Source organism: Thunnus maccoyii, chromosome 18, assembly GCF_910596095.1.
Source record: "Thunnus maccoyii chromosome 18, fThuMac1.1, whole genome shotgun sequence".
In the NCBI taxonomy this organism is placed as follows: Eukaryota; Metazoa; Chordata; class Actinopteri; order Scombriformes; family Scombridae; genus Thunnus; species Thunnus maccoyii.
The window spans coordinates 29,303,177-29,319,291 of record NC_056550.1 but is presented as its reverse complement, the minus strand read 5'-3'; the positions used below and the strand labels follow the sequence as shown (position 1 = coordinate 29,319,291).

The 16,115-nt window shown below is 36.4% G+C and overlaps 1 protein-coding gene across 3 annotated transcripts; it reads left to right on the top strand.

Annotated features, from left to right (window-relative positions):
* The first annotated feature begins 235 nt into the window (after positions 1 to 235).
* Positions 236 to 16,072, top strand: LOC121884939 (E3 ubiquitin-protein ligase TRIM21). Of its 3 annotated transcripts, none has more exons than XM_042394057.1 (13): positions 236 to 307; positions 834 to 954; positions 1,980 to 2,426; positions 5,112 to 5,216; positions 6,104 to 6,199; positions 7,400 to 7,633; positions 8,131 to 8,317; positions 8,419 to 8,511; positions 8,600 to 8,626; positions 9,797 to 9,823; positions 11,416 to 11,591; positions 11,683 to 11,838; positions 13,396 to 16,072. In XM_042394057.1, exons 1-13 carry the CDS (start codon positions 291 to 293, stop codon positions 13,600 to 13,602), a joined length of 1,893 nt encoding a protein of 630 aa, XP_042249991.1. In that variant the 5' UTR covers positions 236 to 290; the 3' UTR covers positions 13,603 to 16,072. The 3 variants fall into 3 exon arrangements, with proteins under 3 accessions (XP_042249991.1, XP_042249992.1, XP_042249990.1); XM_042394058.1 differs by having other exon boundaries at positions 242 to 342; XM_042394056.1 differs by lacking the exon at positions 236 to 307 and having other exon boundaries at positions 377 to 954.
* The last annotated feature ends 43 nt before the right edge of the window (positions 16,073 to 16,115 follow it).

Below are 16,115 nucleotides of genomic sequence, written 5' to 3'. Positions count from 1 at the left end.
TATGAAGTGTTTTAGCTCTAGTATAGTAGTGGATCATTTATGTTTCTCTACATTCTAATAACTTGTAATCTGTATTTTCAGTCAGGCAGGAATTAAATTCTCTTGAAGCTCCAAAAACATCTGCTGCTGCTAATTTACATATTACCTGGTATTGATACTCCATGTATAAGCTTGTTTTTCCACTGACACTGAATGCAGCTCACACACAGGTGAGGTGGCCCCGCCCCTCTTTTCCACCTGTTTACACCTGTTGAGACAGGTGGTTATCAGCCTGACAGGGACACAAACACATGAAGAGAGGAAGCAGGTAGAGCACACCTGTCCAACATTCACCTGATGCTGGTTTGTTATTTTTGGCTTCATTCAGACTTAAATCTGTATGTGTGTCGGAGTTCACCTGTTTTCAGGTGGAATGTAGTTTGACCAGGTGTTGTTTTGGATTAACGAGTGTCCCTGTTAACTGGTGACGATCAGCCGAGTGTGTCGAGTCATGACGGCAGCTGTCGGTGTCTCGTAAAGGCCTTAATTTAACTTTAATTAAACGTTCAGGTAGATTCATCTGAAAACTCTGTAAATGAAAAGGTGTCAACAGAGGAAGTTTTCACCTTTCTTAAAGTTACTTTTGATTTCAAGATTCACTTTTCTCCCCAGCAGTTTCAGTTTTTCATGTCTGTGTGGAAAGAAGTACTGAGATACTTTACTGCAGTAAAAGTACCAATACAGCAATATACAAATACTCCATTACAAGTAAAAGTCCTGCATGAAGAATCCTACTACAGTAAAAGTAGTAGAAAGAAGCTAACGGCGGCGTTCACCTGTGCTCTGGTCGGCAGTATGATGATGGCGGAGGCGGCGACCTCAGATCTGTTCTCAGAGCAGGAGCTCACCTGCTCCATCTGTCTGGACCTGTTCAGTGAACCTGTCTCAACCCCCTGCGGACACAACTTCTGCCAGGTAACATTCACACTCCACAACACCTGAGGCCCGGTTCACACAGAGCTGGGTCCATGATGAAGGTCTGTCCTGAAGGCTTCAGACCGACACTCATCAGTTCAGGCAGAACTGTAGTTACTGAAATACCAGGATTACATTTCTATCCAGTGTTTTCTACCTGACCATGCGGAGAAGCTTTGAACCAGCAAACAGGCCGTCATGAAACTAAAACTGTCTGTTTCTGTCTGTCATTAACTTTTACAAGAAGTTTCCTGGAAAATAAATATGTAATCTGGTGCTAATTTCAGTGGAAACAGAGACAGTTATTTGAGTTTATAAGCAGTTGCTGATTTCAAGTTTCCATGAAAGAAATTCTTAATTTAAATAAAACATAGTTGAACTTCTAACTATGAAAACATTTTAAAAATGTTGATCAAGTACTCTAGTAGTAGTAGTAGTACCTTGGTATTTCTAAAATCTTATCTACGACACCAGTTATTAATATGAGAGTGACAGGATTGACGTTAGCATTGAGAAAATAATGTTAGCATTTAAAAAAGTAAGGTTAGCATTAAGAAAAGTAATTTTATCATTAGAAAGTAACTTAACCATAAAAAAGTTACATTAACATTAAAAAAGTAATGTTGGCATTTTAAAAAGTCATGTTAGCATTAAAAAGTTATACTAGCATTAAAAAGTTATGTTAGGATTTTTTTTAAGTTATACTAGCATTAAAAGAGTAATGTTTGCATTAAAAAATGTATAAAAAAAACCCCCAAAACAATCACAGTAGGAAGAGTTTGAACTTCTGTCACTGGACGTTGTTAATATGTTAATATCAGATTATCTGAACATTACAGATTTAGTCAAATGCGTCTAAAGATGCATCACGATTTATTCTGTTTCCACCTGAATGTTCAGCAGCTTTAAAATGAAGTAGTTTCATTGTAGACTGTGATGCAAGAGGGTAAAACATGTTTATTTTTAAGATAAATCAGCTGACATCATTGTATGAACCTTCTTCTTCTTCTCTTGTTTCGTTCCAGGCGTGTATTGGAGGTTACTGGGCGTCCAGCCCGGTCTGCACCTGTCCGCTGTGTAAGCGTCAGTTTGATGAGCGACCTCGGCTCAGCGTCAACAGAGTCTTCTCCCTCATCGCAGACAAATACAAAGTAGCCCGTTATGGCGCTGCCGGGTTACCGGTGCCGGTCGGGAATGGGATGCCGACGGGCGCCATGGTGACGGACAAGGAGGGAAGCAGCACCAACCCGTTCCTGACGGGGGCAGCGTCAGGTGAGGAGGTGGTGTGGTGTGATGTGTGTACAGGTGTCAAACAGCCGGCCATCAGCTCCTGTCTCACCTGCACTGCCTCATACTGCGCCGAGCATGTGCGGCCGCATCACAGCACGCCATTCTACGCCAAACACCCTCTGATGGACCCTCAGGAGGCCCTCAGGGGCCGCACCTGCGCCATACACCACCGCCTGCTGGAGGTGAGGGGAATCACATGATTCTTCTTCTTCTTCTTCTTATTATTATTATCACATTATTATTGTTTGTGATGATCGATGGATCAATATTGTTCAGTTCATTTTAAAGAGGAAACAAATCTTTATGGTTAAAGTGATATAAAAATATAATTCCAGTCACTCATAAGGATGATTAAAAAAAACAAACATATATAAATATAGGATAATAAATCCTAAAAATACACCAACAGGTATCAGCTGACTCGCCCTCCTCAACTGAACCAGACAAGAAAATAACTGAAACACTTTTGGGAGTAATAAAAGTGATATTAATAAACAGCCGCTGTTACTGATGGTTAAAATATCATCTGGAACAATGCGATTATCTAAATATTCTATTACTGTAGAGATTAAAAATCTCTCTTTCAAGGGAGACGTGGCCTAGACGGGCAGCAGCATGAATAAAAACACAAAAAGCAAAGTGAACTCACCAGGTAAATTAAAAACATTGACATCTTAAGGAATCTGCCTCTAATTCTTTCATTTTGGATTTAAAGGCATTTAACGAGTTAAGTCATTGAGTTTCAAGTCATTCTGTAATGTATTCCATACTGAGGGTGCAGAATACACAAATGCCCTTTTTCCAATTTCCGTACAGGCATTTGGGACTGAAAGCATAAAGAAGTCCTGCAAATATAAAGAGTACTGTCCGGCACTTCTGTGCGTGATTAAAAACACACATAGGTATTACAGGAGTAGACCAAAGAATTGCCTTATATATAAAGGTGTATCATTGTAAGAGCCTACGGGTGGCCAGATCAGGCCATCCTACCCCTGAGTATAACTCACAGTGGTGAGTCAAAGCTTTACAATTGGTAATGAACCTCAAGTAAGCGAGTTGTGTCAACCATATGAAGACACTGAGCTGGGGTACGCATATATAAAAGATCACCATAGTCCAACACAAGTAAAAAAAAAAAAGGAAGCAACAATTCGCTTTTTTACATTAAAAGAAATACACAACTTATTTTTAAATTTAAAAAATCCAGTTTTAGCCTCAGCTTCTTCGCCAGTTACTGCACATGTGGTATTTATAAGAGTTAACAACCTCTATTTCACTTCCCTCAAGAGTGACCACTCAAGGGATATTTTGTGGCCTATTCCTACAGCTGGTAAATAACATAAGTTTGGTCTTATCTGCATTAAGGAGTTTCAGCTGAAGTAGGACATTTTGGACAACAATAAAAGCATTTTGCAAGTATTCAGTGGCCTGTATAAGAGTTGATGCACAGTAGTATATAACAGTGTCATCAGCATATAAAATTAGCAACTGACATGTTTTGACCCGGATTTTTTAAATTCTGTCCAGAGTTCAGCTGTGCTTTGAACTGAATGCTAATGTTAGCATTGAGCTAATGTTAATGTAATATTTAGTGTTTCAGCATGTTTACACAGAAACATTAGCATGTTAACGTGGTAACATGAATATTTAATATACAGTTTATTGTGTATAATGTTTGTTAATTTGATGTCATGTTATTTTAGAACACTAACGTTAGCATGTTAGCATTCTATAAAATTAGAGCAGAAACAGTCAATTAATCAACCAATCGATCCACAGACAGAATTAATCTACTATTTTTGATAACTGATTAATCATTTAACTCACTTATTTGAGCAGAAATGTCAGACTTTTGCTGCTTTTCTCTGTTTTATATCATCATAAACTGAATATCTTTTAGGTTTTGGACTGTTGGTTGGACAAAAGTCAACATTTGAAAAAGCCACTTTGAGTTCTGGCAAAATGTAACAGGCAGTTTTCACTATTGTTTGATACTGTAATGACAAATAAATTAATTGAGAAAATAATGTGAAGGCTGCTAATGGTACCTGCCCAGCCCATGGATGTAGAACCACATGTGGACACAGGAAAAGCACCGGGCTTTGACATTGCGGCCAAACCTGATGCTACCAAAATTCTCCCAAAGACTTACATTGTGAAAGAGACATCTTTAAATCAGCGGATAATTTTTTTTGACTGTCACAACCCGCATGAAATGACTCATTTCACCATCATAATTTGATCCATTTGGTCTGATTACATTTAGAAAGTCTAGAAAAGCCGCACGATTGAATCGTTTTATTCCCATTCAAGTTAGCCGGAGGGCTAAAGCGGAAGTAACCGACTTGGCTGGTGAAAGTCACTAGTTCGCTCGCTCTATGGGCCCCACAGATGTAGACGCAATGCAGAAGAAGTTGAACTTTTTTGGCTTTTTTGGCTTTTTTGGTTGAACGGGGCTCCACCTCCGACACTGTTAACAGTTCTCTTTCTACATTCATGTCGCTAACAGGAGCTAACTGGCTAAATCTAGAAGCTAGCATTTGTTGAGCTTGCTAGCTTGAAATACAACTTGATATTAAAATAAAAGTGTAATTATGATAGAAAAAATATCGATAAATGAAATAAAAATGATATCTGGTAAAAGCTGAGTTGAGTTTGAATAATTTCTTTCAATAGTTTCAGAAATTATTGGTTAATTTAAATTTTACACAGTTTATTATTTGTTTTATGTCTTTTTTCATTTATTTAATATTGAACACTTCCATAGAAATGTCTGCAGTCAGACAAATATCAGTTTTGTTGGCATTCAGATGACACCAATCACACTTTAACATGCTGATGACCTGCTGATGTGTTTACCTGCCCAGGTGTACTGTCGAACATGTCAGCGCTGTATCTGCGCCATCTGTGTCCTGGAGGAACATCGAACTCACAAGACTGTGTCCGTCCAGACCGAGAGACAAGGGAAACAGGTAGAGGACAGAAATATCTTCTGCATCAACACATCCTGAAGTGTTTCCTCCTCGTATACAAACAATCCAGAAACCTTTGTTTATGTCTCACCCCATAGTTCTAGCCAACCAGAGCCTCACTATAGCGGAAGATTTTAAACACCTCACATCTGAAGAGCATATTCAAAGACTACTGAAAAAGCTGAATAAGAAACTACATGTTGACAGTCAGATCAGGTCTCTAATACATATCTTCATGCCGTACTGTCTTCCAGTTTGGTCTCTCACTACCTCAGAACGTATTGAACCAATAGCTCGACTCTACAATAGAGCTCATAAATTCCTTTTAAACTTCCTCCTCAGACACATCATTGTGTAGTGTTTTCATAATCTGAATCATTAAATATTCATAATTAGACAGTACTTAGCAGTATGAATTTGTACTATCAACTATATTATCACCTTCTTTACTTTGTTCTATTTAGCCAAGACTTAATTCCATAAGACTTAAGAATAACCAGAGCTGTTATACATGAACTGAAACCCAGACCTGCATTTAATAATAACTTATAGCTTTAACCTTTAAGATCATTTTTCTCTAAATACACTAAAATTTGAAATAAAATCCCATCACATTAGAAATTCTCACTCCTTTTTTACAAATTAAACATTTACACAGATATTTCCTCCCTCTGATCTAAAATTGTGACCACTAACGTTTCAATAACCTTCTTAACCTTATTCATCTTATTCTTCCCTTTGAATTATGTATCTGTCATTTAAAATTTGTTTACTTTTGTTATTTTTTTGTCTGTATGTTGTATTCTTGTATTGATTAAAAAAATTTGAATTAAATTAATTAAAAAATGAAATGAACAAACTAGACTCTGTGTCACGTGTGTGTTCAGAAACAGGTAGCGAGGACGGAGCAGGAGATCCTGAACCGCATCAAGGAGAAAGAGATTCATGTGACGGAGCTAAAGAGGAAACTGCAGGGAGTCAAGGTCGGACATCTTGTTCTTTTTGAAAACATTAGTGAAGAGAGTGAACCTCCCAGACAATCTTCTGTCCATACACCTGGAGCTAGAGTGCCTTGCTCACGGGCAAAGTAACAGCTGACAGTCAGAGGTGGAAGAAGTATTCAGATCCTTTACTGCGGTAAAAATACCAATACAGCAACGTAAAAAAACTGCATTACAAGTAAAAGTCCTGCATGAAAAATCTTCCCACAATAAAAGTACATAAGTATTATGAGCTTGATGTAGTTAAAGTATTGCAGTAAAAGTACATAAGTATTATGAGCTTGATGTAGTTAAAGTATTGCAGTAAAAGTACATAAGTATTATGAGCTTGATGTAGTTAAAGTATTGCAGTAAAAGTACATAAGTATTATGAGCTTGATGTAGTTAAAGTATTGCAGTAAAAGTACATAAGTATTATGAGCTTGATGTAGTTAAAGTATTGCAGTAAAAGTAGTGGTTTGGTCCCTCTGACTGATATATTATTATATATGACATCATTAGATTATTAATAGTGAAGCATCAGTGTTAGAGCAGCATGTTACTGTTGTAGCTGCTGGAGGTGGAGCTAGTTTACACTACTTTATATACAGTTAGCTAGTTTAGTCCAGTGGTTCCCAACCTAGGGGTCGGGCCCCTCCAAAGGGTCAGCAGATAAATCTGAGGGGTGGTGAGATGATTAATGGGAGAGGAAAGAAGAAAAAACAAAGTTCTGATACACAAATCTGTTTTCAGTTTTTGGACTTTTTCTCTAATCTTTGATTTTTGCTGAAATATTGGATCATTTGAACATTTATTGAAATGAAAGCATGTGAGAAGTTTAGAGGGAAAAATCACTATTTGGTGGAGCTGTTAACAACTCATAGACATGTGAAATGTGACCCCGACTACACACTGCTTTTTGTAAGATGTCAAGACAACAAGATACAGTGATTTGTTGTTTTACAAGACAAGCAGACTAATAACAGGAAAATCCCAGAATAACATGAAAAAGTTCTTGATATAATTTGAAAAGTTTCTCGTTATTACAGGGAACTTTTTTTAGTTAATGAGATAATTATCATAATTCATTATTATAATAATATATATGATTTGTCATTATCCCTGTGTGGTACATAGCTGTAATTGTACAATCTTGTATGAATTAAAGTAATATTTTAGTGAAAATGGCGTCTTTTGTGTCAGAACTACGCAGATGGGGAACGAGGCGAGGTCGAACACCTGCTGGACGAGCTGTCGAGCTCGCTGGACAGGATCCGCTCTCAGGTGGTGGGTGGGATCGAGAACCAGCTGGACGCCGTGATGTCGAAGGGGGAGGGGCTGGTGAGCCGTCTGGAGGTGGAGTTAAGCCAGCTGATGGACAGGAGGGCCACGCTGGAGGTCCAGGCCATCAGTCAGGATCACATCGGCTTCCTGCAGGTGAGCGGAACATCCGTCAAACACACAGGAAGTGATGTCACCATGCTGGGCGGAGTTAAATACATCAACACAAAGTATGAGACACTAAAATACGTTTGTCTCAGACTGTTTCCACAACATCTTTAGCAGAGAAGTCAATGAAAAACCTCCAATCAGAAAGCTTCCGAGGTCTTTATTGGAGGGTAAAGTTGTGTGTCGTCAGCATATAAATTATATAAGATAGAAAGATTAGAATCTATCTATCTATCTATCTATCTATCTATCTATCTATCTCTAGTAAATAAAAGTAGAGTTTGATCAGGATCAGTTCACTTTTGTATTTTGGTTCAATTCTGGATCAATTCAGCATCTGTGGTAGTTGTTGTGGTGAGTTTTGTTCCTGATTTCTCTCCTATTTTATGGCTCTGCTGAGACTCATGGGTAATGTAGTCCACAGTCCAAACTGAGGGAACAAACATGATTTTTTCCCTTTGTCTTGTGTCCTCTCTCCTCTGCAGAGTTTCGAGGAGGCCACAGCTCCTCTGGCTGAAGATCAGCAGGACGAGGTGGATGAGGACTCGAGTTTCTCGCTCCACTTCCAGCTGGGGGACGTGAAGAGCGCTCTGACCGAGGTGAAGGAGAAGATGGACGACATCAGGATGGGAGAGGTCCGCTCCAGAGGCTCCAGAAGCTCCAGAGGATCCTGTGAGTTACACTCTGACAATGTTTAAGACTGATTTCCGTGATAAATACGGGTCATGAGGTTTCGGACCCCCTGATGAGCCCCCCTCTGTTCCCTGTTCTAGTCTCGTCCGGCGAGGTGATGCTGGCTGCTGAGAGCATGCTCAGTCTGAGAGCAAGCAACGCCAATTTGAGGAAGAGCCATTGGTCTCTGAGAGGTGAGAGATGCCCAACATGATCGAATTACATGTTTAAAGAGTTTAATTCTGCTGCAGCATTGATGTGGTTTCCTGTCCCCCTTTTCAGATCTGAAGAAGCACAAACCGGTCTCAGGTATGTTTGTGTCTTTTAAACTGTAAGCAGTGCTGGAAAGTAACTAAGTACATTTACTGTAGTACTGTACTTAAGTACAATTGTGAGGTAAAAAAGGATGAAAGTCAAGATATCGTTATTTTTATTCCACACATTCTTCTTCGTCAAAATATGACACCTGCATTACCCACAATGCATTGCAAATTAATGGATATTTGGTGTTATTTTTGACATTTAAAAAAGTATTTTTTGGCCCGGCGGGGGTTCTCATCAGCCTGGCAGCCCACCAGGTCTGTACTATTATAGAGGAAACACCGACTCCACTACATTTATTTGACAGCTTTAGTTACTTTTCAGATGAAGATTTGACACAATGGATAATATAACAAGCTTTTAAAATACAACACATTGTTAAAGATGAAACCAGTGGTTTCCAACCTTTTTGGCTTTTGACGTCTTACAAAAAGCAGTGTGTAGTCGGGGTCACATTTCACATGTCTATGAGTTGTTAACAGCTCCACCAAATAGTGATTTTTCCCTCTAAACTTCTCACATGCTTTCATTTCAATAAATGTTCAAATGATCCAATATTTCAGCAAAAATCAAAGATTAGAGAAAAAGTCCAAAAACTGAAAACAGATTTGTGTATCAGAACTTTGTTTTTTCTTCTTTCCTCTCCCATTAATCATCTCACCACCCCTCAGATTTATCTGCTGACCCTTTGGAGGGGCCCGACCCCTAGGTTGGGAACCACTGGACTAAACTAGCTAACTGTATATAAAGTAGTGTAAACTAGCTCCACCTCCAGCAGCTACAACAGTAACATGCTGCTCTAACACTGATGCTTCACTATTAATAATCTAATGATGTCATATATAATAATATATCAGTCAGAGGGACCAAACCACTACTTTTACTGCAATACTTTAACTACATCAAGCTCATAATACTTATGTACTTTTACTGCAATACTTTAACTACATCAAGCTCATAATACTTATGTACTTTTACTGTAGTAGGATTTTTCATGCAGGACTTTTACTCGTAATGGAGTATTTTTACATTGCTGCTTTGGTACTTGGTTACTGCAGTAATGGATCTCAGTACTTCTTCCATCATTGACTGTAAATGCTCTGATTCATGGCGTCATTATGATGTTTGTCACAGTAAAATCTGTTTGTTTTGTTTCAGGACACAAGAAAGCTCGAGTCTACATGGGTGAATAACACACACTACAATATTTTTTATTTATTATCTTTTTATTCTAATTAAAGCTGCAAGCAGCGTTGAACGGGCCCTCGCGCCTACGCACACATTGGGCCGTGGGACAATCAAAGGGCTTCTGTGACGGGCATGTAGATGTTTTCAGACCCGGCTGTTTTCAGTGCAAGAAGGAGATAAACATCACTTCCTTTGTCCACTATTTTGCCTGCTGCTGGGGCTGCTTTGCTGGAATTTCGTGGGGGGCGCTATTCAGCCAGTCTGCATCACTGATGGAATATTGTCATGTAGATGTGTTCAGGCCGGGACTCTTATCAAACATGTAAAGTTTGATGCAGAGTGGAGCATTTACAATAAAGTTATAGCAACTTCCTCTGTCATGGCGAAACATCAAATCTCAACGGTGTGAGGATGAGAATGTTCTGCAGGGTGAGACATGTCTGTCTTACTCACACCTAAAAAAAATGGAGTGAGGGTGACAGTTTAGTGATAAAGTGCTGCAGAAAAATAAAATCAAAACTAAAATTTGTAGCTCTGTACTGCAGTTTTTCCTTCATTAGGACCCGAGCACCTAGCGGTTCACTCACACTCTCCATTCAAATATATGAGTATCAGTTACTTATTGTCTCTACACACCTGACAGTACACATGTCAATCACACTTTGACCAGGTCATGTGGGTTTAAAGTCTTTACTTTTCTAAAAATAGACTTGATGAAAATTAGGAAATTAATTTGTTTTACACACAAACTCATCAAGAATTTTACTAATTGAAATTCAAGTGAATGGACCCAAAACTTGCATGATTTTGATGACACAGGTGTGAGCGAGACAGACATGTCTCACCCTGCAGAAAACTCTCATCCTCACACCATTGAGATTTAATATAATAAGTGGACAAAGGAAGTGATGTTTATTTCTTTCCTGCACTGTCTGAAAACAGCCGGGTCTGAAAACATCTACATGCCTGTGACAGAAGCCCTTCGACTGTGCCGCAGCCCGACGTGTGCGGTGGCGCGAGGGCCCGTTCAACGCTGCTTGCATCTTTAATTATTATTATCATTATTATTATTATTATTATTATTATTATTATTATTAAGTACAACTAAGTAAATAAAGATTTTCTTTGGAAGCTCACTTCTGCCACAAAAAAGATAAAAAGATTCAATAAAAAGTTAGTCCATATATTTACTTCCTAAGTCATTATGAAATCATAATTTTGATGTATTATGTAAAAAGTTTGACTCAGTTTCTCATAATTTAGAACTAAAATATATTTTTGAATTTAAATAATTTATATACCTTTTAAAAGTTATAAGCAAAAAGTCTTAACTGTGAATTTAAATGTTGTGATAATATTACAAAATATTACGTAAGAAATGAACTGTGGTTTTAGCTGAATGCTAATGTTAGCAGGTGCCTTTCCTGTGGCACCACTCTCAGGACAAACGTTATACTTTTACCCCAGTGTTGGTAAAGATCTGTTATCATCCATCAGCAGTTTATCGTTCTTGAGTGTGATGATCATTTCAGACTCAGGGGGGCGTTAGAGTGACAACATTTATCTTTGTATGTCCTTGTTGTTTCCAGAGGATGTGACATTGAACCCAGTGACGGCGTATCCGTTCCTGATCCTCTCTGAGGACAGGAAGCAGGTGAAGCGAGGAGAGAAGCTGCAGTTCTACAGAAACAGTCAGCATCGATTCGACGTTTGGTCCTGCGTCATCGCCAAAGAGGGATTCAGCTCAGGACGCCACTACTGGGAGGTCAGACGCCACACAGCTGAACCAGACTTCAGTGTAAAATATACATTTTTTTGCTTGACATCAGCGGCTCTGTTTCCGTCCACCTGTACAGGTGTGTGTTGGGGAGAATAAAGACTGGAAGCTGGGTGTGGTCCGGGAGTCGGCTCAGAAGAAAGGTCTGTTCGACATGAGTCCCTCTAACGGATACTACGCCATCTGGTGGAGCGGCAGCCAGCTGCGAGCGCTCACCTCTCCACCGCTCACCAAGGTCCACTCACACTCTATTACTTTATTATTAGTAACTTTATCACCGGGTTCCCCTGTAGTTCACTTCTTTATCAGCTTTTTAAAATTTAGATAATATGACACTATGGATTCTTGATGCAGCTCACTTCTGCCAGGAGAAAAACAAAAAGATAAAAAGTATGATTAAAGAAATAAAAATACTTCAAAACTACATTGAAATTTGAATTATTATAATTTTTTACTTCTTAAGTCATTATCAGATAGTTATTTTGATGTTTCATTTACAAATGTTGACTTAATAAGTAAACATTTTGATTTCGACAATTTTGAGGTAAAATGTTGTCATTTTGAATTGAAAGTTAATTATTTATATACTTTAAAAGTTTTAAGTATATATTTAAATACTTTTTTCATAATATTAAATAAAAACTTAATTGAATTAAAAAGTCATGATTTTGATGTAAAAATTATGTTTTATTTTGTATCTTTATAATTCTGAACTAAAAGGAAATGATTGACTTCTAAAGTGAAGTTTTGACCCGTGTGAAGGATTTAGTAGCATCTAGTGGTGAGGTTGCAGATTGCAACCAACTGAATTAATCAAAATCTTATTTTTGAATTAAAAGGTCATGATTTTGACATAAAAATTATGCTTTACTTACAACATCTTTACACTTTTGAATAAATGGGGAAAAAAATTCTGATTTCATAGGTAATTTCTGACTTCTCTTATTTTTGACCTAAAAATTGAAATTATGAGTTGTTGTGTCTAATATTTTTTAAAATTTAAGCTATAATTTTGACCTAAGAAGTAAAAAATTTGACACAACAGTCATACTTTAGAATTAAAAAGTAATAATTATTACAATAATAATTATATTATTATAATTATATATTATGATTATAATTATAATAATTATTACAATAATAATTATATTATTATAATTATATATTATGGTTATAATTATAATTATTATTGTAATTATTATAATTATAATTACAATTATAATTATATTATTATTAATAAGTAAAGTGTAATTTCATAATTTCTAATTAAATAATAATTTTGATGCAAAAATTATATGTATGACGTGGTATCTTACAGTATTTTAAATGAAATGAAATCATTGTGTCTCAAAGTTATCTCATTTTTAAATTATAAATGTATAAATCATAATTATAAATTGAAATCATATTTTTAATCTAAATTAATAATTATTACTTTGTCTGATATTTCAAAAATAACAGTCATGAAAAAAAGTTGTAATTTTGACATACAATTTATATGTATGACTTTATATCTTATAATTTTGAATTAAAAGGAAAAAATAATTTCTAAAGTAAATTTAAAAAGTATATTCATATGATTCATTCATTCATAACTTGGACTTTAATTTTTTTCCTTTTCCAGGCAGACATGATCTTTCATAATTAATTAAATATAACGGAACCTGTTTTTATTGGACTGTTTTCCTGCAAACATCACTGATGTAAACAAACCTTAAACAGCATCAGAAAACCTCGCTGCACCTCTTTACGTCTCGTTTTAACTACGTTTCTCTGTGTGTCGTCCGTACAGGTGAAACATCCCCCGAAGCTGCGTCAGGTGGGCGTGTTCCTGGACATGGACGAGGGTCAGGTGTCGTTTTATAATGTGAAGTCGGGCTCAGAGATCTACAGCTTCACCGGATCCTCTGAGTTCACCGAGAGGATGTTCCCCCTGTTGGGCACCGGGGACAAAGAGGTGCCGCTGGTCCTCATGACCTCACAGCATCACCTGGCCTGAGGGGCGGGGCAAAGACTGAGGGGCTCACCTGAGGGAAGAGGGGGAGCACTGGGACATGTTAGAGGACGTTAATGATCTGTGTTGACGTGATGTTCACACATTTAACACAAGTGGAAACATACAGCAGCCACCGTGATGAAAAAATATGTCCTCAGTTTGTTGATATACAAAAATCAATTAACAAAATGATTTTCGCGTTAAAACAAGATATTTTTCTTGTCATGTCAACACATCCTGTCATAACGAATGATGTCTTCTTTTAATGAGATTTGTGGATTTTTTTGTTACAAAGGTTTTGTGACATAAAATAAATTGATATGGTGTTATAACATGAAAAGTTTCTTGTCAAAACATTTGTAAATATGATAATGAAAAATATATATATAACATGAAAAATATCAAGTTGTAACATGAGAAGCATTTGTTAAAAAAAGAATATTTTTCTGTTATAACAAGAAATTTTTAATGATTGAAACCTTTATTCAAAAAAGTGAGAAAAGTAAAAGTTTCATGTATTACATAATAAATCACAAAACTGCCACCAAAAGTTAAAAACAACAAAAAGGAGCAGATGATAACAAGAATAAAGATATTAATTAAAACAAAACATACTTTTTTATTCTGTCGTTATAGAAGCGATACACTGCAGGTTTGTTCTGGTAAATGTTAGCATTAGCATTAGCATGTTCACACTAAACTACAGACCAGATGTACACCTGTCTCTGGACTCTGTGATGTCACTCACAGGTTCATAAGATGGATGTTTTGAAGTCTGAACTTTTTTTTTGAGATTTTTTGGAGGCAGCAACCAACGTGGCTGAATGTTACCAACCTGTCAATCAAGCAAATGTGCCTCTAAATACATCTCTTCACCAACACTGAACTTATGTAAAAAAAAAAAATGTACTGACTTTGTTTACATTTGTAGAGAGAAGTTGGCTTTGGTATGGAAGCCCATTACTGCTGTGAAAAAAAGATGAAATGTTAGGAATGATGAAAAAAAAAGATAATACTTTAAGTCAAAACATGAATTTACTAAGTCAAAAATGATATATTACTTCAAAGTTAAGGTCTCAAGTAAAAATCATGAGAGACTCCATTTAGATTAGTCATATTTATGACATTAAGTAAAACAATCACATAGTATGATGTACTTTTGATGGTTTTGCCTTAATATATCAATTCATCTCAAAGCCCAAATTATGGCTGTCTATGTCAAAATTATGAGACAACTCAAATTTGAGATATTAAGTGAAATGTATGACATGAGTCAATATTTTGAGATAGTATCTCATAAAATAAAGCCATAATAAGTCAAAATCATGACATATTAAGAAAGAGATGGTATAATGTACGGTCTTATTGTTTTGACTTTCTATACAAAATTTATCTTAAAGCCCAAATTCTCACTTTTTAAGTCCAAATTTTGAGATAGTAAAACAAAATCATGACATCATAATTAAAAATGTGCACTTCCTAAGTCACAAATAGGGGACACAAAGTCAAACATTTGATTTAAATTTATGAGTTAGTTTGTAAAATTTGTAGTTAAAATGTTGATTTGCTGTCTCGTAACTATGGTTTATAAAAGTTATTTTCTTCTTCTTCTAGCACAAATAGGCTTCCATACAAAGACGAAGATATTTGATGGTTAAAACAAAAGAGAGACTCGGCTGCACATCTGAAGTTGAATTGTAGGATAATAAATATTGAACATGAAGTCCAGCTGATTGTCAGCTTCATCTTTCTGCTCGTTCTGGATCCAGATGTTGTTTTACTGTCCGCCTGTTGTTGCTGCAGCAGTTTGTGACTCGACTTTAATTATTATCTTTTATTAATTTAATGACTGACTCCTAATTTTTGACCTGTTTTTTTTATAATGGTCAACTTTTCATTAATTGCAAGTTGAGTATTTGTTAATTGATGTTCAGCTTTTTGTGATTAGATATGGACGTTTATTAATTGATGGTTGAATTGTTATTTGAAGAGTTTTAATCATTAGATGTGATGATTTATTGCTGCAGTCTGACTCAGAAAAAGCTTCCATATGGAAGACAGTAAACTGAATATTCTGGGTTTTGGACTGTTTGTCGCACAAAACCAGCAAACTGAAGACTTCCTGGTCTTTAGAAAGTTGTGATTTTATAGACAAAATGTTTAATCAATCAGCAGATCAATCGGTAATGACATGGATCATTAGCTGCAGCCTTGGTTTTGTTAAAGGACTAACTCGGTTTAGATTAAACAAAGGAGATATTGAGGTTTTTTTTATTGATCAGCTAAATGAACTCTCCTCCTTTCAGAAAGTGAACAAGTATATTTCCTATAATGTGAAACTATTCCTTTAAGAGTTTAGATATTTTACATAAAGATCTGCAGCATGAGAAGAAAATGTAAGATGAAAATAACAATAACTAATATAACTAATAACTAATCCTGTTGAGTTTAAATAAAGTCTGAAAAGAAGCAGCGACTCTGTGAGTTCAGGTTCTGTGTTTCTTCACTGTCTGTAA

What these genes read in the sequence shown, in the direction of transcription:
- LOC121884939 (XM_042394056.1), top strand. Translation starts at nt 667, where the DNA reads ATGTCTGTGTGGAAAGAAGTACTGAGATACTTTACTGCAGTAAAAGTA. An exon ending in TACACCACCGCCTGCTGGAG is followed by an intron (nt 2,427 to 5,111) that starts GTGAGGGGAATC and finishes TTACCTGCCCAG; the next exon opens with GTGTACTGTCGAACATGTCA. An exon ending in GAAGCACAAACCGGTCTCAG is followed by an intron (nt 8,627 to 9,796) that starts GTATGTTTGTGT and finishes GTTTTGTTTCAG; the next exon opens with GACACAAGAAAGCTCGAGTC.